Genomic DNA, 23,633 nt, shown 5'->3' with positions numbered 1-23,633 from the left:
GTATTCCAACATTTTCTTTAAAGAACCATCCACTTGAAGGTTCTTCAGGGAACCAAAGGTGGCTTTTCTATGGCACTGCTCCAAAGAACCATTTTTGATGGCTTTATTTTTTAGAGTGCGCTCGCACGTGCAGTAATTCTTTTAGCTAAAGCAGACTTCCAGTTTGCTGAGGCCAACATGAGCACGGGGCATTAGAGTTAACGTTTCAGATCCATCTCTAATCTGATTGAGAGGATTGGCTGGATCAGAGTTGGAGTGAGGGCCAAATGCTCCGACTGTTTACATGATCCCAATGAAACATCCTCTCTCAGTAACGAAGCATGGACAAAACCATCACAATACATTTACTGCAAATTCAAAACATGTATGCTGGAGGTAAACATACTGCAATATTGCAAATATGTAAAATCGCTGACACTGACTAAATTCCAATTCAAATTTGTCTAACAAACGACACTACAGCATGCACTGAATGGCTAAGAGCGACAGCGGTCTGCATATTTTCTTACATATGTAGCACATCTACCAATTTTTTGGTCCTGGTTTAACAAAGACAGTAAGGAAAGGGCACTGGAGGGTGTTTCACAAAGCAAGATTTGTCAAGGAAGCTGGATAACATAAACCCAAACCCAAGATCCTCCCCTCCTACTGGACAGACTTGACTTTTGGCTTAAAAGAGAATCACACAGATTTTTCAAAATGTCAATGTGGTTAATTAGTTATGATATAAACAAGGTCACACAGAAAGTTTTGATGTGAAATGCTCTGTTTTAGAGACACTTACTGAATCAGAATTACACACAGTGGTGGTGATAGGAACTAGGCGATAGGAGTTTAATGTCTCTAAAAGCAATATCAAAAGAAAATGGTTATGAATTTGCAGCCTGATGTCAAAGACATTGTTTTATGATAGTTTTGGCCTATTCATTTGAGATTATACAAATATATATATATATACACACACACACACACACACACACACACACACACACACATATATATATATATATATATATATATATATATATATATATCTTATATATTTAGGTCATTTGGGGTGAATTTTTGACCCCTGGTTCCTAAGACCACCACTGTAAAGAAAATCACCAGAAAATTGGTAGGTTTCTCTAGTACAAACCATTTCACATCAAACTACAATGAATGACTTCAAATGTTTACATGTCAACCTCTTAATTATGCAGAAATTTTGAAAAATCAGTGGAATTCCCCTTTAGTTGATTATCTGGTATTTTCTGCTTAGACTGACAATAAACAATAAAGTGTCATGATGACAGAATCATTAAAAGAGACCCATAATATCTTTTAAAAAGTCTGAACACCCCCATGTTTTTTTGAAGTTAACATGTCCTCTACAGAATCTTAAATATTTTGGAGCACAATTTCCATTTATTTGCTGAACTCAACTTATGTACTTTTGTCCATGCCACGTTATATTAAGTTAAGCAAGTAAACAGTAATTGTCCTCTAAAAGTTCGTTCTGTGGATAGGATATGTTAACTTGTTTTCACACAGAAATCAACAAGACGTGATTAGACTGAGGTGCCCAAACCTTTGGGTGAGCGAGATGGTTCCCTACCTGACAGTGAATATACTACAGTACAAATTCAACTTGACCTACTGATCTATTTCTATGACATACAATCAATAAAATCTTTAGAATATTCATCTAAAAAATACACTAAGTGTAGTGACCAGCTTGGGACATGGAAAAAAAACAAGTGAGATTAACGATAATTAGAAACATTTCCAGATTTGGACATCATTGCACTTTGCTCATACATCCTTAATTCCTACTGCATAACAACACAAGAACAGAAAAAAAGCAACCTGAAAATAGTGACTGGGGCAGACTGGACAATAAATAAGATTTGCCTTCATTTAGCAAAGAATGCTGTACACCGGTCTTCATGTAACAAAGGAAATCAGACGTAAAGACATAAAAAATAAGTACATGTTCATGCAGTGGCAAAGTAGAAAGTGACAGAGCTCAGTCTGAGAAGGGTCTCTTGTACATACAAATGTTTTTTTTTTTTTTCTCATGCCAGTATAAAGAACACTGTACACTGTACATCACAGGGAGTGGAGACTTTATCCCTTACTGCACTGCACTGAGAGGAACACAACAGGACAGGTAGTGCTTTTGGGGCTGTGCTATAGGAGAGAGTGTGAGAAAGATCGTAGGGCTCACCAGAGGAGCAGCCCTGCTCTACTGCTGACGATTACCATACATAAGGGGGATGATGTAGACGGAGATGTCGTCTCCAGAACCCAGACGATCGTTGGTGATACGCCAGCCTCGGTCCCTGAGAACACCCCTAGCACGCATCACCAAATCCTGGGCTGCCATGGTGTACCTGGGTGGAAAAAGTGTGAATTTATATATAATTTAAAGCATGGATACTGTGTCCAAATCTTAGTCAACATAAAGTGGAAGTATGGAGCCAAATATATACTTGAGTCAAAATGAAAAGGTATCAACATGTAAGCATACTAAAGTATGCTTTGTACAAAAATTCTAAGCAACTGAGAAAAATTTACTTAAGATGCTCTTTATCTGGGCACTAAGCATTTATTTAATCAGAAATACACCAATATTAGACTAAGCACAGATACTTTTATGTCCGCATGTCCATATGTTTGTTTAACCATTTAACCAAATCTCAATGCAGCCCAGTATTATTTGTAGTTATCATCCACTACCTGGTTTGGCTAAATCAATCCTTTATTAAATTAAATCAGATAAGCTGTTGATGGAATTTAAAAATGCATGCAATGGCTGAGGGTTCTAGAGTTCTAACCAGCCCATAAGATACCAACTACTTTGTTGAACGTAAGAAAATCTTGTTGTTTGAACACTCTGATCAAATGTTTGGTTGATTTTGTAAGTAAATAACACATATAGGAAAAAAACATTCAGTTTAAAAAGTCTTAACTTTTGAATAGTGTTGCTGTGTTTTTCACCCCAGTATTGTAAATTCAGCAAGTTAACAGGAATTGTGCATTTGCCAAGGGTGCCCAAACTTTTTTTTAATATTATATAGTGTTTTACTGGCTGAGACACACTCACTACAGGTTTTAAAGAATTTGCTAAGGTGCCTAAGACTTTTGCATAGTAGCGTATAAAAGCAAAAGTTTTTTTGTTTGGTGATGTGTGATGGAGTGCTGTGTGGTGCAGTGACTTATGGGCAATACTAGTCCTTATACAAAAATGAATTAATTAAGGTCTAAATGAAAATGTAAGGAGTGATATCTATGTTTTTTTTCCTCTTGTAAATGTAATTGAGTAAAAGTAGTTTCAATAGTACTAGAGTAAAGTACTACTTAAATAATGCTACAGTAATGAAGTAGTGAATGAATAGTAATGAAGTGCAATCACTCAAGTATTTTCCACCCCTAAATAAATGTATAATATTAAATTTGAGTGTTATATTTAACATCTAGCAAAGTTTTTGAAATATGATTAAATAAAACAGACGTAATCAGACGTAAATGTGAACCGTCTGGGTGTGGTCCAAATATTCTAATGAGCGCACATGATTGACAGCCCTCAGTCCAAAACTCCCAGCCTGCTTTGTCTTAAAGAAGAAAATGTTCTTATTCATTTTACTGTAAAATGTAAATCCATAGTCATTAGTTTTCTTACAATAAGTTTCTCTGACTTTAACAGAGAGAAAGAGACCATATACCACATCAGCTTTGTGATTGTTAATGACGCTGCTTATGTAAGTGCTACCCAAGCTTAGAATGGCCCGGTTCAAAAAGGAGAATGTTGGCAAAAAATATCACCCATTTATTGGTCATTGGAAAATAATTCACAGCACATACTTTGTATATGTATATTAAGAGATTAAGAGATTAAGTGATTAAGTGATCAAGATTAACCCCTGTAAAAAGAAAGCATGGTTTTAGATTGTATAAACTGTAATGCATAAACTATATACCTAAATCATTACACACTTGCCTTAGTGTTGAGGTGGTAATATTAAACAGGATTGATGTGGTTTCTGACATTGTTTTCTGTATTTACCAAATAAGCAAGCAGCAAGTCTACTTAAAATTACTTAACAACTCGACATGGACATGATGAAGAGGCACACACTTTGCATGATGCTTGTTCTATTGCTTCAAAAAATGGCAACCACCCATTAAAAAAAGGCTGAGAGGCTTTATTGATATGCCGCATACAGATCAAGCAGATTAACATTAGGCAATTAAAAGTCTCCAGACAGGTGTTTTAAGCAGCTGGCTTCTAATGGCTTTTAAAGTTCATTTCTTTTATGCAAGTCTAATGAATTGAATGGAAGTCTACTGAAGCGGTGAATTACTCAAAGCATTTCATGACTTTCTAAAAGATCAAAGGAGTGTATCTTTTTAAAGCCTAAGAGGTAAGTAACAAGTTCATATTTGTTATATACTTGCATACTTCAATCTTTCAGTAGTGTGCACACAGAGTGCTTGTTCATGTGCGATGCAGATGACTGTGCAGGAAAAGCTTTACCTGTGGAGGTCATCTGGGTCACAGTTGGCGAGGAAAGAGGTGACAGACTCAGCCACTTCTTCATTAGAGAGAACGTCCCACAAGCCGTCAGTGCCCATCACCAACACGTCATCCGCCCCGTGCTCGTACTGCGTCAGATTATACACTTTCACCTGCACACAGACACTTCAGTTAAAGAGCTGAGCATATGGACAAAACATCATAATCACAATATTATCTTTACACGATGTAATAAATATATACAGAGATGAGCCAAAACATTATGACCAATCACAGATGAACTGAATAACGTTGATTATCTTGTAACGACTGCGCATGTTAAGGTCTTGGATATATTAAACAGTAAGCGAACAGTCGGTTCTCACAACTGATGTGGGAGAAACTGTCAGGCCTGAAGACTTGAACTACTTTGACAAGAGCCAAACTCTTACAAACAGTCAACAGGGTTGGAGCATCTCTAAAACACCAAGGCTTGCGGGGTGCTTCCAGTCAGCAGTGGAGAGTGTCTACTGACAGTGGTCTGAGGAGGGACGAATATCACGACCCGGTGACAGAGTGTTGGGAGCTCAAGGCTCATCCATGTGCGTGGGCAAACAAAGCTCATTTCATCTTGTCTGGACCGACAGAAAGGCTACTGTGGCAAAAGTCACAGAAATGTATAATGATGGTTACGGAATGAATGTGTTACAACACACAGTGCATCACACCCTGCTGCATATGGGGTAGCCACAGACCAGAGGGTCCATGCTAACCCCATCCACTCCCGAAAGTACCAACAGTGGGCATGTAAGCATCGGAACTGGACCTTGGAGCAATGGAAGATGATTGTGTAGTCGAGTGAGTGGAAGGCCAGGTACGTGTGCACCATTTACCTGAGGAAGTGATGGCACCTGGATGCAATGTGGACAGAAGACAAGCCGGTGGAGAAGAGTGATGCTCTGGGCAGTGTTTTGCTGGGAAACCCTGGCTTCGTGCATTCATGTAGTCTTCATTTTGACATGTTGGTCATCAGTTTAACATCACCTACAAAAACACTGTTGCCTCTTCATGGCAGTGGTATTCCCTGATGGCAGTGGACTTTTTCGGCAGGATAATGTGCCCTGCCCTACTTCACACATTGTTCAGGAATGGATGGATGAACATGACCAAAAGTTCAAGGTGTTGCCCTGGCATCCAAATTCCTTAGATTTCAACTCCACCTCACAATTTACAGGACTTGCTGCTAACACCTTGGTGCCAAACACCACAGGGCACCTTCAGAAGTCTTGTAGAGTTCACGCCTCGGTGGGTCAGAGCTGTTTTGTGGCTTATCATTGTACTAAAATTATAGTGGTAAATCCTTGATGTGACATGATTAAAGATTTGCTTGTAATATTTCCATGAAATTATAATGTTCGAACACCTGAACAGCTTTTGTTCAGAGTCATTGAGAAGACTCATCTGAAATGTATGAGATTTAGTCAGAATACTCCCAGCAATAAAAGAGGAAATGTGTATTTACAAAAAAACAAAACAAACAAACAAAAAAAAAACAAGTACATATTATTTATTTTTTTAGGAGATATTGCTAAGGAGATTGGATAAAAGATGATCCACTTGCATAAGGATGGGGAAAGTCAAAGTAAAATAACTCAAAAAACAGAGAAAATCAGACTCCTAACAACCATGCAGGACCTGGTAGACCACTAAAACATCAAATAAGCATCAGAAAAACAGAGAAACAGTACTTAAAGCTTTCATCTTTGGGAGGTAAGAGAAATTAAAACCCCACTCTTGCTCCTAATCTAAAAAAACACACAGGAGTTTCTGTAAATCCTTCCACTGTGAGAAGACAACTCAACACTGTGAGTCTGAAAGGCAAAGTGTGTTCACACTAAATAATGAAAAAAATTATATTTTTATTTATATGAAATAATGAAGGGTGGTCTGACTTTTGCACAGAACTGTATATATACTGTACATAGACAATTTGTCAGATATTTGAGAAAATAAATTATTACTTGACGACCTTCTTTTTTAAATGACATTCATTTTCAGCTGGAGGAATAAGCTGAACCTGAGTTTTTTGCTGAGCACATTTATGTTTAACTTCACAGAGCACACACAGGTCATTTGGGAATTGTATGATTTTAAGCGTAACTTCTTATCTATGCAGGAATAACGAAGTAAGGAGTAGCTTTAGTAAAGCAGGGATTGCAAAGCCAATATGTGCCTTTAATAATATATTGGAAAAGAGAACTGCTAGATCATTATTTGGGCAAAGCCTGCTCTTGGGTAGTTGTAAAACCTAAAGTATTAGGGAATAACAGTTTAAAACATTATTAGTTCTGTCATCACATTAAGAATAATGTGACATGCACGGCAAGCATTCACAAGTTTTTACTTTATATCAGCAATGAATAAACATGTTTGAAAAACTCTTTTTCTCTGTCTCAGTTAAGTTCAGATCAGCCTTTCACAGCCTGTAAATAACACACATTGCTTTGAGAGGGAAACTCCTATAAATCCATATAAAATGAGGCAATATTGCAGAAAAACCCTTTTGACTGCAACTCTGACCATTTTATGGGCAGTAGAGGACCACTGTGTTTGCTTAGTAAAGCACAAAACGTCACGTTAAACATTAGTAAATCTTCCACTTAGTTACTTAAAACAGATCTATGAGTCCCACGATAAAGCAAACTGTGTGGCACTCCAGTAGCAGACAGAGAACAGACAGAGGCAGCAGTATGTTAAAAATCCTTCCAGCTTCTCAGGAGAAAAAGAGGTCACTGAGTATTTTGATGAAAGGAGTGCGGGGAGGGAAAGTAGCACAGCTAAACTCAAAATCAGGGCAATGTATGAGGTAAATACCAGGCTTGCCGAATGAACTCCAGCTGAACTCCAAGTGTAATGAATTAAAAATCAAAAGAGGTGTCTGAATGGGAGAGGCGAAGAGAAACATCAGACAGCCTGCGGCGAGACGAGAGACGGCGAGGCTTTGATAGACTGCAGAAGCTCCTCGGCAACAAGGCATCAGTGAATAAGGTAGCGGGGAAAGTTCTTTTGCTTTGAGTTTGGTTCTCAAATCTGTGTGCAGTCAGAAGAGAGGGGGCAAGGCCTCAAAAGCAGTGCAGTCATGTCCTGAGAGTTAGTGCAGACTGAGATGTGCACTCAGATGAGCACGAGATGACCTTTACTAAAGTTGTAAAGGGCACTTTTTAGAAACACCTACCTTGAAGTTTCACCTTGTTGTTGTGAGGTTGTGTAGCCCATCTGTTGATGCACAATGTCTTCATCAAGGGTCAGATTCTGACCAGAGAGCCACTCTTGGGTAGATACATTTTCAGGGGTTATCCACTGTCAACCCAGCAGTGACATGGGAGCATGTAAAGACTCCAGCAACACCATCGTGCCTGATATATTCATACCAGCACCACACACACACACACACACACACACACTACCATGACACTACCATGTCAGTGTCACTGCTGTGTTGAAAACAGTCCACAACCCACACAAACATTTTCTACACTGCTTATCCTTCTGGGTCACGGGGGTGGCTGGGGTCTATCCGAGTGGTCACTGGGAGGAAGGCGGGATACACCCTGGACAGGTCGCCAGTCCATCACAAGGCAGACACACAGACATACACATTCACACACACACACACACAATCATGTCTAGGGGCAATTTAGCATATCCAATTGGCCTGACTGCAAGTCTTTGGACTGTGGAGGGAAACCCACGCAGATACGGGGAAAACATGCGCAACTCCACACAGAAGGGACCCTGGTTACACACATACAGTCATATGCAAAAGTTTGCAATTTAAAATTTCAGTGCTCGATTTCTAATTATTTTCTGGGATTAACATAAAGGGAAAAATAAAACAAACAGTAGAAAATGTGCCATAACTTTTGCACAAGCCACATTTTATGTTTTATTTTTTCCAATATATTACATTCAGCATATAAGCAATAATTGTGCATTCTGTGCAAAAATGCACAGAAGTGAGTTCTCCGTAGAGGACGTGAAACGTTTTTTAATAATAAATAATAATAATAATAAAAGTCAGTCCCAACTGTTTCAAGCATAATAGTCTTTTCTAATTAGCTGATTCTTCTGGACCACCAGCAGCTTTTTTGTTTGATTAGCAAATATTCTTTTTTTTGTCCATTTCCTTTTCTCAGTAATGACTTCCTAACAGCTAAACATCCTTTCAGACTCACAGCGCTGAGCTGTCTTCACACAGCTGAAGGATTTTTTTCAACTCTGAAGCAAGAGTGGAGCTTGATTTTCTCCTCTCTCACAAAAATGAAAGCCTTAAGTACTGTTTATCTGATGGTGACAGTTTTAGTGGTCTTTCAGGTCTTGCATGGTTGTTAAGAATCTCATTTTCTCTGTATCGCTTGACAATTTTTTCTCTGTAACTTCACTTTTGGAAGCTCCTGGTTTTTTTCACTTATTTACTTCTGACTTTCCCCTTCTTTAAGTGGATTATCTTAGATCTAATCTCTTTAGAAGTATCTCCTGAAAAATTAAAAACTTGTACTTTATGGCCATTTTGACTGGAAATTATTAGACCTTATAAAGAGGTTCGTAAGGACAAATGTATGCAAGCACACAGGAGGTGTTTTTTTAATAGTGAACGGTAGGTGTACAGAGTATAATTATAAAGGACAGTGTAAAAGTACAATGAATACATTTATATATGTGATTAAACATCCCAACTTGAGTCCTGGAGATTTGGCTCAGCATCCCTGCTGATTCATATGCATGAACACAAACATACACACCTGATTCAACTTATTAGTTAATGACCAGGTTCAGAAGATGTGTTAGAGCACTGAAATAACCAAACTGCTCTGGACTCTGATCCTCCACAACCCAAGATGAGTCACCATAGGAAAATAATATGTAGATGAGAAGTAAAACTTCTCAAACGTTCTTATAGCATCAGTCCTGCTCTAGGAAAGGTTTGATGAGGAATCTCCATGAACAGGATTCTTCTGAACTACTTGCATGACATTTCATCACTGTCCAAAAATACATGTATTGCCAAATTGGTAACTTAACAGAAAAGATGAAAACTTTCTTCATGTTTAATGCAGCTTAATGTTACAAGATTTTATTCTGAATAATTCCTGTCTGTTTCCATTGGTCCATTCATTATAAAATGTTCACAGTGTAGAGGGGATCTGTGGTCAAGCTACGTACATAAACACACAAATATATGTAAATATATGTATGTATATCGCTGCTGGCGAAACTAAACCTCGTATCTCCATTTTTGTCAATTTTTCTGTTTTTGACATAATTTGGAAGGGCCTGTTGTCCTTTACATTGTGTGTAAATTTCATGATGAATGAACCAAAAGAAATGGCCCAAAATTACATGGTAAAAAGTCTGGTTCCATTTCTTTAATTTTGTAGATATGAAAGTTTGATCCGACAACAGCGATATATTATCAGTAAATTGTGTGAGTTAGCGTACCTCTGGACAGCAGGACAGAAATGGTTTAATGTAGATATTGGAATCATGGACTTTGAGGTCGTGGTCACCCAGGCCACGAGTCACTCCTATTGTGGCCATCACTCGAGCCTGCAGAAAAAGACAATCGTTCTTTAGATGTATGTTACTGTTCAAAGGTTTCCAATAATGTTTTCAATGGTTACTCATCAACTTTTGCAACTACACAACATTCAAATCATTCTTTTTTATAGCTTCCTACTAAGTGTATAAGAAATCTAGTCATGAGCGGAGCTGTGGATGATTCTAAAATAACTGAGAAAGCTGTATAACATCAAAAATGAAGTTATAATATTAACTAACATCCAGAATGTCTTAGATGTCAAAAGTAGAGAATTTGACAAAACATATATTTTATAATTTATGTCCAGTATAAATATTCAAATCTGTGTTTTTTTTTTTTTTAATGCTGTGACAGCTTTTGTCGATTTGGTCCATGCACAGTGTAGATTCAGTGCCTATTGATTCCACCTGTCAGTCTTCTACTTCTTATTTCTCCTTCTAAAACTACCCACCAATTCCACCAGTAAAGACAGAGCTGTCGGTCTGCACTGTCTCTAATCCTCAGTAGACTAAGCCAGACAGACCACTGTGTGTGTGTATGAGTGTGTGTTCAGGCTCGTGTGCAGATATCTACAGCGTGTCCGACAGCAGAGGAATCAGAGACAGTACACTGCCTTAATGATGAGCAGTCGGACAGCTCCTCTAGGGGTATGGTGGGCTGGCTTTGCGGTTTGAGTGACAGCTCAATCTAACGACAGTCAGCTAGAACACAGCGGTTTCCTGCTGAGTGCACTAAGGCTGAAGCTGAGAGTGACTGTGCCTCAGGGAGATATGGAAAAGCTCTCTATCTATCTCTCTCTCTCTCTCTCTCTCTCTCTCTCACTTAGCCCTTAGAAGTCCACACTTACTTGATATACATTCAATTTACATTATATAATTTTTTACATGTTTACATTTACATTGCCTAATTAACCATATAGTTCCATACATCAGGAACTACATTCACATTTAATTTACATTCTGTTTACAATATGCACTTCCAGCTTTCTATACTCCACCCGTGCGCTCTAAACAAATTAACTTAGTTCCACTAAAACTGTGGGTCTCGGTCCACTTCAAAGTGAACCCTGGTTCAGTTCTCTTCTTGAGGGAAAGCAGGTTTTTTTCTCCTTCTAGCAGCATGTTAGAGCTGTAATGACTGCATAATCTGCCTGTTTTAACATTTGACTCTTGATAAACACTTACATCATTCTTGCAGCCCAAGCTGCTGCTAATAATGGCGGACAAGAAATAAAATAATAGCAAAGCAATGCATTTGTTTCCGGCACCTGGATCACAGAATATATTTTTGCCCTGGAATCAGAGACCTAATTGGTTAAACTCAAAGACGCAAACAATTCAGTCATAAAGACGCAGAGATCACCTAAGATTTATTTTTATTGATTTGATTGTGATTCATTTATGTTTAGCATCTCTATTTTAATATAAAGTGTGTGTAGGATAATACATTTATGTCAAGAATATATGTGAGGGTCCGATCTGGATTTCACACAGTAACAGGCTAATGACAGTTAAAATGGTTGTTTTTCTGGCCTTTAATATGAAAGTGACTTTCTGACAAATAAACCAAACCACCCATGTATAATTTGTTGCACTTCAGCAGTGCAATGTTAAAATGACCAAACCAAAAGAAAAACATACAATGTATCAAAAACCCACATTTGGACCGGAAAACAGCCTTAGATTCTACATGAACAAAAAACATTACATTAGAACTCAAACTAGGCAGTACAAAAGGATAAGAAACTGTGCATTAACCCTCAGAAGTCCAGAGTTATTACTGACATTTTGCTACACTTTTTAAATGCAATTACATAATTACAAGGTCAGTTATATCATAATTACATCTGATTTGCATACACATCTTAAATTGACAGGTTTGTGTCTGCACTTCTAAATTTTACTGCTCAACATTGCAAAAATGTAATGAGTGCTTTATCTGTCTATGGAATCAGACAAGATCAGAATCAGCCATTTTTTTGCTCAGAAAACGCAATGAGCCAATTTATTATTTTCATTTTGATCAATCTGTATTGCAATTTTGTAAATAATGTGAGGCAAGTAAACACATTCATACTGCTACACCTTCACTTCATTATGCTCAGCAGCCAGTTGCACCTTATTTGATTCAAGTCATTCAAATAAGCAACTGATTTTCATTGAAGAATTTAAAATTGCTCATTAAAGAGCAAATAATGTTATTTATATTATGACTTTGGCTAACAGACAGTAATGAAAATGTGCTAGTGCATTTCATGTGTTCATTTAGCCCCTTGAGTGAAAAGAAATCAAAACTGGCCATAAAACGTCATGAGTGATGCATCCCTAAACAAAATATCTCCTCATCTACTTATGAACATTAATATAGTATAATGTATAATTGAAAGTTTAGGAATCTGCACTTTTTAAATGAAATTTCTTTCTGTTTCAATGAGCTACTGCTGACAAATAAGGTAATATTAAATCCAACCATGCTTTTGTTACACTGTCAATAACTGAGACTTCTAAGTGTTCAAAGTTTCTTCTCTCTCTCTCACAGCTGTCCTACTCAGCTTTTAGCACTATTTATCTGTCTTTCAGCATCCACTCTTCATCATCTTATCTCTCTTTATCTCCCCCCACGTCCGAGTTGCTGTAATCTATTCTCAAGAGTCTTTTTTGCACTCTCTCTTGCTGTTTCAATTCCATCTGGCTTCATTCTTCATTCTTTTCTCCCTTTGAATTCTCCCATCCACTTCTCCTCTCCCTCTTACCTTTTTTCCTTCACCGTATATTAAGGGGAACCTCAGGTCCTCGTCCTCGATGGTTTTATATGCCCTGTGGACAGGACAGAGGCAGAAGGCAAGTGAACGTTTGCTTTATTACAGTATAGGAAAAATGTTTTAGTTCACACAGTTAAATTTACATAGTTTACAAACCCTTTTTGCACTCTATTGGACCAATAGCTGATTTTTCTTTGGCCGATTTGTCCTTTATCCTCACAATGCACAGGCGCTTTCAAACTTTTCAGAGGTTTTGTATCATGATTCCCTGATTTAGTGATTCACAATGATTTGATTTTATTACAATTCCTTAGAAAATATTTCAATACATCATGAAATTCACAAATAACATCCATTTGAATTATCTTGGTATGGATTCTCAATTAGTTTTAAAAACAATGAACACAAATGTGACTTGTGGAGCTATTTACATTCTACAGGACAATACAAACAAGCTTTGATTTTTATATTTTAAATAGACCAAAGATTGTATTTAGGCCATAAAACAATTGGAATTTAACTGTATAACTGACTTTAACATTTTTAAATTAATGCAATTGATTCAAACTGATGCTTCATGACTCTTCTGAGCATTTTTACAACCGTAGTTCCATGGCCTTGTGTGGTCCAAACACTAACCATCTCTACAGAGAACGTACAGGGAAAAGATCTCACAGCTCATGTGGAGCTCTCACTGTTATATGAGAGTCCATATGGTCCATATGGGTCAAGATTCACTCTTCAAAACACTGAGGTCAGTGTGAAAACATAAGAACAAGAGATGGAATGAATTTTGGATTAATATGTCTCAATCTACACAGATGCTTTGAGTGCTTATGGTATATTAGTATATTCTATAAAATAGTTCAAAATTAGGGTCTTGCAGAGAACCTAGCAAAAAGCAAAGCAGTAAAGAAACAATCTATGGTTACAATATTACAGTACAAGCAGAAAAGAAATTGTGTTTGATACTGGAAAGAGTCTATATTTCTCTATTAAGAAAGAGCCACACACATGTATGATGAAACCAGTAAGAACAAACTCAGTAAAATGCATCAGAGAGCACACAGATCGTGGCAGCTTTAGAGACTCATTAAGGACCTGTTTGAACATGGTGATACATTTTTATGATGTAGCATCTTTACGTATCCCTGCCATTACACACCCTCCATGCATTCATCCATCTCTCCAGCCTTCAGGCTCTCACTCTTATACCCTCCCAAAGACTGTATACTTTCTTTCATAACAAAACCTTCTGGGAATCGTAACTTTCAGGCCGGGTTGGGCCAATCTTCATATACAACCTCCGACTTGGGTCGAGCTTGGATTTGCTTTTAAATGAGTGATTTTTTGCATAGTAGTTGTTTTTTAATTGGAAGTTTATTGGAAATAGCAGTCGTGATCAGGAGGGTGGATGTTGCTATCTGCCTGATATGATAAGCAAATATACTGATAATAAATACTGTTTATTACAGACGTGCACATTTGAGTTTATTAAATACAGCATGAGCAGCAAAGCTGTCAGTATTCTGGAGATAAATGTGGGGAGGACAGTTACATGGATTTAAAACTACAAGCATATGAACATGGTTTGCTTTAAGTGTAAAAGCAGCCAAGCACACCATATAGCATTAGATAAATCTAGTAACTGTAGTTATCTAGCTCTGAATGGTGCACAGTCATTAACTAACTCATTAACACCAAAGGCATAAATGCTGGAAATCACCAGCATATTGAAGTTATGTTGGTCATCACTGCACTGTGTGCAAAGCAAGAGACAGGAGTAGGAGTAAATGTTTTTTTTCTATAATGAGCTCTGAGATGAGTTCTGGGTCTCTCGCCACCGTTTTTATACTGAAGTGTCTGAAAGATGCTTATTTAATGCCTCTGTTTTGTTTTTGTAGCCTATATCCCCCGCCTATGGTAGGGAAATTCAAGGTCTAGCCCACGAGTAAATTCGCACCCCAAAATGACAGCCCTGGTGCTGGAGGACGTGGAGAAAACATTACAATCAAGTTGCAGTTTTGCAAAACTTACTTTTGCTTTGCTCTGCTAGTTATCATAAGCTTAACTTTCTCCCAGCTGAGCTGGCAAAAATGTTCTATTCAGCCAGTTATGTGAAAAAAAAAAGCTTTGGAAAAGCACTCAGAGTGGCCAGTCAGATTTCAGGAGACGCCAGGTCACATCGGCCACTCTTCTGGCTTCACCCCTGGTGAGTGGGTTTGGGTTGGGTCTTTAAGTTTAGCAATACCAGTTGGCACCAAAGTTGCGGGTACAGGTCAGGTTTATGCTTTATTTTCATGCCTGTTCAGACCTCTAACACCTCTAGCAGATATCCAGTGTCCTCACCAGCCAGTCATGGTGAAGTCCCGGTACAGCATCTTCTTGCCCACTTCATTCCTCTGGACCCTCCTGGGGAACTCCAGGTGTGTGAACTCTCCTCCTAACAAATGCGGATGCATGTAACCCTAAACTCGGACCAAACACAGAAGAAGAGAGAACTCAACGCCACACCTCATAACTAATAAGCTGATAGGCCACTATACTGATTATTAGCTCCACACCTAAATTACTTAATCATTTAGCACTTCACAGGAAGACAGAGTCACAGTTTCTCCAGAACTATTTATTACCTATTAATAGTTTCTTTTTTAAAAACTGCTGCAGGGACATTTGTTACTTTATTACTAGGATGTGTTTATCACTTATTTGTAATGTTTTCCAAAGATCAGACAGGATTTCAAACTAACCAGGAACTGCAGTCTCTGTCTCTCTGACTCAGGAGTGAACTCTGAAGACACCGGAATGATCTCCCCATTCCTGATTATGATGGCTCTGAGGGGACAAAATACAAGTTACAATACAAAATACATACAGAAACATTCTTCAGCAGTGCAAAAAATGAAGAGTGGGTGTTAGAAGAAAAAAAAAACATAAAGAGAGAAAAGATTTTTTTTTATTCAGTGAAGAAGCAAAAATAAGTTAACATAAGTTACGTTCACAAGTAAAAATAAGTTGATAAAAGAGAATAATGGCGTTATGGGCTGAACACTGCTTGTTGCTGTACACTGGTTATTGTTGTCTACAGGCTCTATAATTGGTCTAAATCTGTATTTTCTATGCTGTAGAAGTATTGATGATACCCCTGACATACTCAGAAAAAGCAGATTATAATGTCATTTTTCACAATGACAACAATATAAGGACATGTCACCCACCCTAGGTAAAATGATTACTTACACAAAATGTCATTACAGAAAGGCTCAATGCTGCAAGGCAGGTTAATCAAGCACTAGCATTCCAAGAACAGCTCAAAGCCCTTAGTGCACAGCTCCCATGAGAAAAAAGTAAAAAGCAAACAAATTATTTAGGGTCTTAGAGTTCAGAGTTTAAGAGTTCAGACTGATTTATTGTGTGTTAATAAGCAGACACACTTTGTTTGATGCCGGTGTTGGTCTTGTTTTGTGGTCTCTCTCTCTCTCTAGGGTAGTTCTAGCAAAGAGTCAGTAGGGCTCTGATATTTTTAGGCCACTAACGACCTGCTCCACATAACTACTCATTAAGAGCTACACTCTGCCACACAGAATTAGAAAACTAGAGAACTGCTCTATATTATTACCACTGTAATGACTGCTATTATCTCGTTCAAATGTCCATTAAGGTCTTTCAGTTTTTTGCATGACTTGGTGTTTTGGATAATTGTGTCATTTTTGCTACATTAAGTATTTTAGCTTTATCCCCAGATTCAACACAACCTCAGCTAATGACATCATAATAAAACATATTAGTTACACAGAAAACATAAAACACATTTTTTAACTAGAGATGGCCTATCAGTATCGAGGGGTCCTGGGGTATCGATGGGTATAACAGCACTCACATTGAGTGATATTAGTTGTGGGTAGCAGAGTGTTTGAGTAGTTTGATCATGATAGCCTACTTTGAGATGCGCATCTTAAGCAAAGTGCTTCAATTAAAAATAGCAAATTTTAAAGCTTAGTAGAATTAGAATTAGTTAAAACTTAGTTTTTAAATAAGAAATATCATGAGCACTGGCCAGTCCTCAAGGTTTGAATATAAGCATTGAAACAGAAGAAGTGATATCGTGTCACCTCTATTTATTTATGTCTTTTTTTAACAAAACACAGCAAAATCCTGGGAACAAAATGCCATCTTAACAAGATGGGGAATGAAAACTGATCTGTATGCAATAGATTAGGCAGAGGAACAAACAAACCTCTTTTTCTACATATTTACACGGTAATTTGATAACAGAAGGAAATGGTCAATGCTGACAAGCTGGCAGTTGCTAGTTAATCCAGTATCTCTAGTTTCACAGGAAAAAAAAAGTCTCTTATTCAAACAACTGCGAAGATGCAATGCACTACATACAGTGTGGAATTTCATCCTGCTAATAATAGGGTTAGAGCAATAGGCAAAAAACTAGCAAAAGCCTCCCTAATGCATCCTCAAAGCAAATCTCTAATCAGTGGCTGAAAAAGAAGGCTGTTTTGCTCTTGGTAGCAGTGTCACTAGCATCACTAGCTCGATGGAGTACTAATAAGAAAACCAGCATGAGTTTCAAGTCTAAAAGCTGGACATACTGTGTGTAGCATAATGACCTAAAGTCAGTGCGACTCACCTGCTGTCCCCTGCATTAGCCACGTATAGCTTTCCGAGAATGAAGGCCACCACAAGCGCGGTGCATCCACCAGAGATACTATACACAGCTTTCTCTCTCTCGATCTGGGCATCCTGTGACACACAAACGGCAGGACAGATAAGATACAATATCACAATTTTTGTTATATGATATTTATCACAAAATTTCATCAGGTTTAATAAGTTGGAATACACAATGCACCAGCAAAACAGTAAAGCCACATTTAAACAATCCCAACTAAAGACCAAAACGCTCCCTTGGACCCCTGCTATCATCACAAGTACCCTTAATCTCTAGATAAAAGAGCAAAATGTTAAACAGCTACACAACTGGGAGACCTGTCTAATTTTTGGAGCAGCCACACATGAGCTTAAGGTCACTGTACCAACTAGAGGGGTACTGGGCTGTGATACAGAGCCAATACCTCTGGGATGAGCTTGTGTGATCCAGAACTAATCAATCAATATCTGTACCTGACCTAAGGCTCACTAATGCTCTTGTGCAATAACATCCTCATAGCAATGTTCCAACATCTAGGTGTAGAGGCTGTTACTGCAGCAAAACGTGACAAACTCCTCATTAATACTCTTGATTTCACAAGAAATGTTGGATGATAAGGTGTCTACAAACATATAGGGTAATATAGTGTATTGTGATCCAAATCATCACATGGCCCACCCCTAGTCATAATTAACTCTAGTTACATTATATATATATATATATATACACACATATATATATATATATGTATGTGTATGTGTGTGTGTGTGTGTGTGTGTGTGTGTGTGTGTGTGTGTGTGTATATATATATCGCTGTTGTCGGAAGAAAACCTTGTATCTCCAAAATGGTAACTTTACAGGAGACAGAAAACCCTACTTTACTTTTAATGAAAGTCAATGGAACCAGACTTTTTTCCCAAGTCATTTTGGGTCATTTATTTTGGTATATATATATATATATATATATATATATATATATATATATATATATATATATATATATATATATATATATATATAAAATTTGTCATGCTACCGTTGCATTGTTGGCCTTAAGGTCTACAAAGTCACAGTATGTGCAAAATGAGTGAAGTGAAGCTGTGAGTTTAGCAAAACAGCCTGTTTGGGTCTTGTTTGGAATTCAAACCTTGATGTTTTGGGTTGAATCAGACTCAGGAAGAAATGCTTTTGGGCAAGATTTAGGCTGGGATCAGAATTTAAGGTCCGAAACGCGCTCTAATGTGGGTGTGTAGAGCTCAGAGAATCAGTGGGTCAGATGAGAGTGCAGTGAGTAGGTGGAGAGGAGGCAGCTGAGTGGGCAGAAGGTCTGAGGGCAGGGGGGAGGAAGTAGAGCCCAGTTTCCTCCTGTGTCTCCTAATGAACCATCTGATGAGTGTATTAATACTTGCAGTGAGTGTGTGTGGGTGTGTGCATAAAGCTCCAGACCATCACCATACATCATCCACATTTTAAAAAATTCTACTTTAGTTAAATCTCCAAAATAAAATGACTCAGATGGGAAATGCTCCATTCTAGAGAAACTCACCAAGTCAGAGTTGGTCACAGTGTTGGTGATAGAAATCAGGCATCTGAAGCACTTAATCCCTCATAAAGCTCCCCTCAAAGAAACTTACTTGAAATTTATTATGAATATGTTAAAACATATTTTTTATAATCCCTTCACAGTGAAGAGATACAAAGGCACCGTAATGCAAAATAATATGCAAAATACCTTTTTTTTCAGATTTTCTACTATTTTACCATCATCAACATTACAAATAAAAAGTTAGAAGACGTGTTGGTTAACTGGTGGTTTTGAACAGTAAATAAAAGGAGTATATTTGTGTTGTAGACACTGTGACCCCTAGTTCCTAATCACCACCACTGTAAAGAAATCAGAGTTGTTGAGTTCCTCTACAAAGCACCATTTCACATCAAACCTCTCTTAACGACTGAATTATGCAGAAATTTTGGAAAATTGGTCTAATTCCCTTTTAATGTAAGTGACAAGAATTAATGTTAGATGGCACTAGTAACTAAAAAAGGTAGCTGGCTGTGTTCTGACGAATCCTGGGCATCTGGTAAGTCAGGTGTACAGAAAGGTCCTCTCACTGAAGTGCATACAGCTGCAGTGTGATGTTTGTGTGACTGGCAGTCAGGAAATGTGTCTCAGGAAGAACACGCTCATCTTGGACTGGTGCTGTATGATACGTGAGACTGAAACAGTGGGTGCGAACTGGCTATGATAACAGGTGAGATCACTGTGTTGGTCGGGGGTGGAGTTGGAGGGGCTGGCTATACCATCTGATGAGTCAACTGTTTACTAACTCTGAAAATGATGCGTTTCTCATTTCTTGGACAACAGATTTACAGTTTTTTTGTTCTCCTATCTAGTTACCATGTAAACTAATGTTGCTTTGATGAAATAAAAGAGTTCAACGTAGAGGTGGGCAATATGGCAACAAAGTCTTCATGATACATAATATCTCATGATCTATATTTTTTCTGACATCTGATAAACTGAAAAAGACGAGACAAAAGTAATGCCACATCTAAAAAAATAAAAAAAAACTATGAATACAATGATTTACATTTCATATTTTACACTATTCTGCACGATATCCAGTTAAACAGGATTAACGATACTCTCTTTGGTACATAAAGTCATAAAAAAGTGGACCTCAGTGAGAAAAAACAATACAAGAAAAGTATAGGATAAAGGCCCTTTAAAGTTTAAATAATCTCCACATAATGCATATAATGTTCTAGGAAGATCCCATAAACTGGTATAGAAGCACTGCACTACGTGAACGTTATTTAAACCTTTAAAAATTTATTTTCAAACATGGTTCTTTAGGGAACCAAAAGTGTGTGTTTTCAATCCAACTGTTTTCTATCGAACACGAGCAACGCTGTTTTGCAGAGAGAGGCTGGGGTTACAGCTTTTGTCTCAAGTCCCTTTATGCATTTTGCATACTTTTTCAAGATGTTAAAACATACTTGTTTTATTGTATGAGTGTTGCTCTTATAAATACATGTTATGGAAAAGACCGTCCATAACTACAGATTTAAAAGTAAACAGTAACGATATATAGCCATATTATTTAAAAACAGCTTATGGTTTCATGGCGGCACAAAATTTATCAACTGAGAACTAAACGTAACAGGAAAAAAAACAAAAGCCATTAAATATTTGGAAGTTTTGGATGGCTGACAATTTCTGAAAAGCACTGGTGAGTGCATGATTCCTGTGGTTATCTATGATTAGAGTCTAAGATACAAATTACTTATTTTTAAGCACGTGTTTATCTCTGAGTCAAACACAGTATTATGATGGAAAAAAGCTCTGCACCATGGAGTAAACATATAAGCAATTGAGACACATTCAAGGTACTGCACTGATAAGTGCTACCATCTAGTGGCAAAATATTATATTTCATATTTATAGCACAAACTGTGTAAAGCACACTGGCTCAAAGTAATGCTTTTGCAACACTAATGAAGCCTGAAAACTCAAGTTATTACTTTATGACTGTAAGCAAATAATAATGAAGTGGAAAATTACTTTGTTTTCCTTTTCGAGGAATGACCCGATAACTTTGGGAACAAGGTCACCTACAGCAGGAGGCCAGGAGCGAGATCATTAGGCCAGCGAGAAAGCAAATGGAAGAGAGCGAGCGGTGCAGTCAATGGACTTTTAAAAGCACTCCTATCAGAACACCGCAAGCAGATGAGCACTATTAAATCTCCTGATAAGCTTATGCTGCCCACTTCTCTAGCACACAGTGTAGTGTCATTGTTTTGACATCCTGCTCTGCCTGAACTTTGATTGTGTGCCGTCATTAAAGCAGCATTAAAGCAATAACGCCAATATTAAATGTGGCAATCCTGGCACTCTAATGCCAGACACAACTGAAAGCTTAATTACACCTTGAAATGTGCAGAATATCATTAGACAAACTTAATCATAATAACAAAACATGTTTACTGTACCAAAGTCAGTTTTATGACACACTAAAAGTTGCACCACAGTAACTGGATTTCATGTAATATCACAGCAGAAATGTCCTGAGATAGAAACTGGGCTTTCACTAGTCAGCTGTCATCACTGTCCACACAGTTGATATGTGTCAGGAGCAGTGAAAGAGAATACAGCAGTGAAGGGTCAGCTGTCCATCATTTAGTGTCTGAAGTTTGATTCTTCAGTTTTACAATGAAGCTGCAAGGTTAATGTAGCTAAGTAATGGAAGCTTGTAGCCATCAGTTTAGCATTGTTTAAATCAAGCAGTTTAAATCATTGCACACTTGCTTTAAACTACGTGAAGCTGCTAAAAGAGGAATTCCACTAATATTGCAGAAAGTCTGCATAATTAAATCATTAAGATGTAAGCAAAGTCATTCAGAGCGGTTTGATGTTAAATGCTTCGTTCTAGAGAAACTCACCAAGTCAGATTCATTTATGGCAGAGAGATATATGCAAGCAAAAAAAGTGCCAAAATTATTTCTATTTTTTCAGATTTACCACTTTTTTCCCCCACTCACTTTATTCCTCCTTCTATTATTGATAATACATAAAAAAAAACTTGTGTAGGTTAACTAGTCATTTTGGATAGCAAAAATGGCTATATTTGTGTTGTGACCCCTGGTTCCCATCACCGCCACAGTAAAGAAATCAGAGTCTGTAAGCTTCTCTACAATGAACCATTTTACAATGAACTGCTCGGAGGCATTACAATGAACTGCTCTGAATGACCTTGTTTACGTGTCAATGATTTATTTAAGCAGAACTTTCTGCTTTATCAGTGCAAATCCACTTCAAGTAATCTCAAATAGACTTGCTTATGTAGTTTCTAATGCTATGACTAATTGTTATCCATAAAAATGGACAAAGGCACAAACAAAATGGCTCCAGGATGGCTACTGTTTTTAGGTCTGGCACATACTTTGGCTATATTACTGAAAAAACAGTAGGTGATATTTCAAAAACTTTAAAAACACCAAAGCAATCCTATTTGAGATTCCTCAACATGGTGTGAAGCAAGTATGTAATAATTTAGGCATACAGTTCACATGATGCTTAGTGGGCAATAATGTGTTTGTTAGCTACATTAGTTTTGTTGCTCCAGTGCAAAACTAAAGAAGCAAACTTCCAACACCAAACATCTTGCCTGCTTAATAGTCTGTGTAATGTAGGCTGCACAGATCTTTCCTGCTTCATGTTCTCATTAGCCCAGAGGATATGGAAGAAACTTCAAATCATGAATCTGTTCCACCAGCAGAGTTTAAAAGAGGCCATATTTTGCTCCCAAACAAACCACAATAAGAGCCTCTCCCATAGCTGCGGGAGCTGGAACTCACCATCTCTTTGAAGGCGTTCTCCAGCGCTCCGATTACCAGGCTCTCGTGCTGGATCTTCTTCTCAGTGAAGAAGCGGGGTTGAGGGGTGCAGGGTGAGCCTGGGGCGCCAGCAGCCCCGCGGAGGGACGCTGCCCGGGTCAGAGCACGGTTCGATCCGGGGGTGGCTTGGTGGTTGGGTTCTTCTCCCAGCACGGTCGGGGGAAGCGAAGCCAGGTTACGCAAGACGTCGAGGACGTCCTGCAGCTGCTCTATGATGTGCTGCTGGAGGAGTCTGGAGGCCATGACTGCAGCGCCCGATCCTGCATGTCCGTCAAACAGAGCCCAGTAGTGGAAGACCAGCCCCTCAGACTCCTGTGAAGGACAAAAGAGACTAAGGGTGTAAATAAGTGAAAAAACCTAATATCATGATACTAGAAGACAGTTTCACAACACATGAGAGGTATGACAATATTTTGGAACAGGAGTGCCACCAGTAAAAAATACCACCCAAACCACAAGCACAACAATTCGGTAGCACCTCGCCACTTAATTTGTGCACAAAGCAGAACACAAACAAACCTGTCAATTATGACATCAAGTGTTTCAAATGAATTTTCTTCTTACTTAAGCAGCCAACTCTCTTAAGTGTGGTTTTAAAAACACCTCTTGAATTGAACATTTCTGTGAAATATGATATGCTTACGCATCGCTGATTTTGTTTGTGTATTACTCATTTTGGCACCCAGGGACATGCATTCCTGAGCTATTTTAAAAA

The 23,633-nt window shown here is 38.0% G+C and overlaps 1 protein-coding gene across 2 annotated transcripts in view; it reads right to left on the bottom strand.

Moving 5' to 3' along the window:
- Positions 1 to 1,027: 1,027 nt before the first annotated feature.
- The window catches only part of LOC118812394 (protein phosphatase 1H-like), a 41,783-nt gene continuing 19,177 nt past the window's right edge, over positions 1,028 to 23,633 (bottom strand). The window contains exons 3-10 of one of the 2 annotated variants that reach the window (XM_036577378.1): positions 22,880 to 23,230; positions 17,501 to 17,613; positions 15,609 to 15,693; positions 15,208 to 15,326; positions 12,850 to 12,913; positions 9,998 to 10,105; positions 4,520 to 4,671; positions 1,028 to 2,375 (exon numbers count right to left, since the gene is read on the bottom strand). In XM_036577378.1, the coding sequence (XP_036433271.1) occupies positions 2,228 to 2,375; positions 4,520 to 4,671; positions 9,998 to 10,105; positions 12,850 to 12,913; positions 15,208 to 15,326; positions 15,609 to 15,693; positions 17,501 to 17,613; positions 22,880 to 23,230 (1,140 nt within the window). In that variant the 3' untranslated portion in view covers positions 1,028 to 2,227. The remainder of the gene's footprint in view (positions 2,376 to 4,519; positions 4,672 to 9,997; positions 10,106 to 12,849; positions 12,914 to 15,207; positions 15,327 to 15,608; positions 15,694 to 17,500; positions 17,614 to 22,879; positions 23,231 to 23,633) is intronic. The other variant, XM_036577379.1, reaches the window with a different exon arrangement.

This window comes from Colossoma macropomum, unplaced genomic scaffold (genome assembly GCF_904425465.1).
Source record: "Colossoma macropomum unplaced genomic scaffold, Colossoma_macropomum, whole genome shotgun sequence".
Taxonomy (NCBI): domain Eukaryota; kingdom Metazoa; phylum Chordata; class Actinopteri; order Characiformes; family Serrasalmidae; genus Colossoma; species Colossoma macropomum.
Note: the sequence above shows the minus strand (reverse complement) of the source record. Positions and strands in the feature narration are given on the sequence as shown.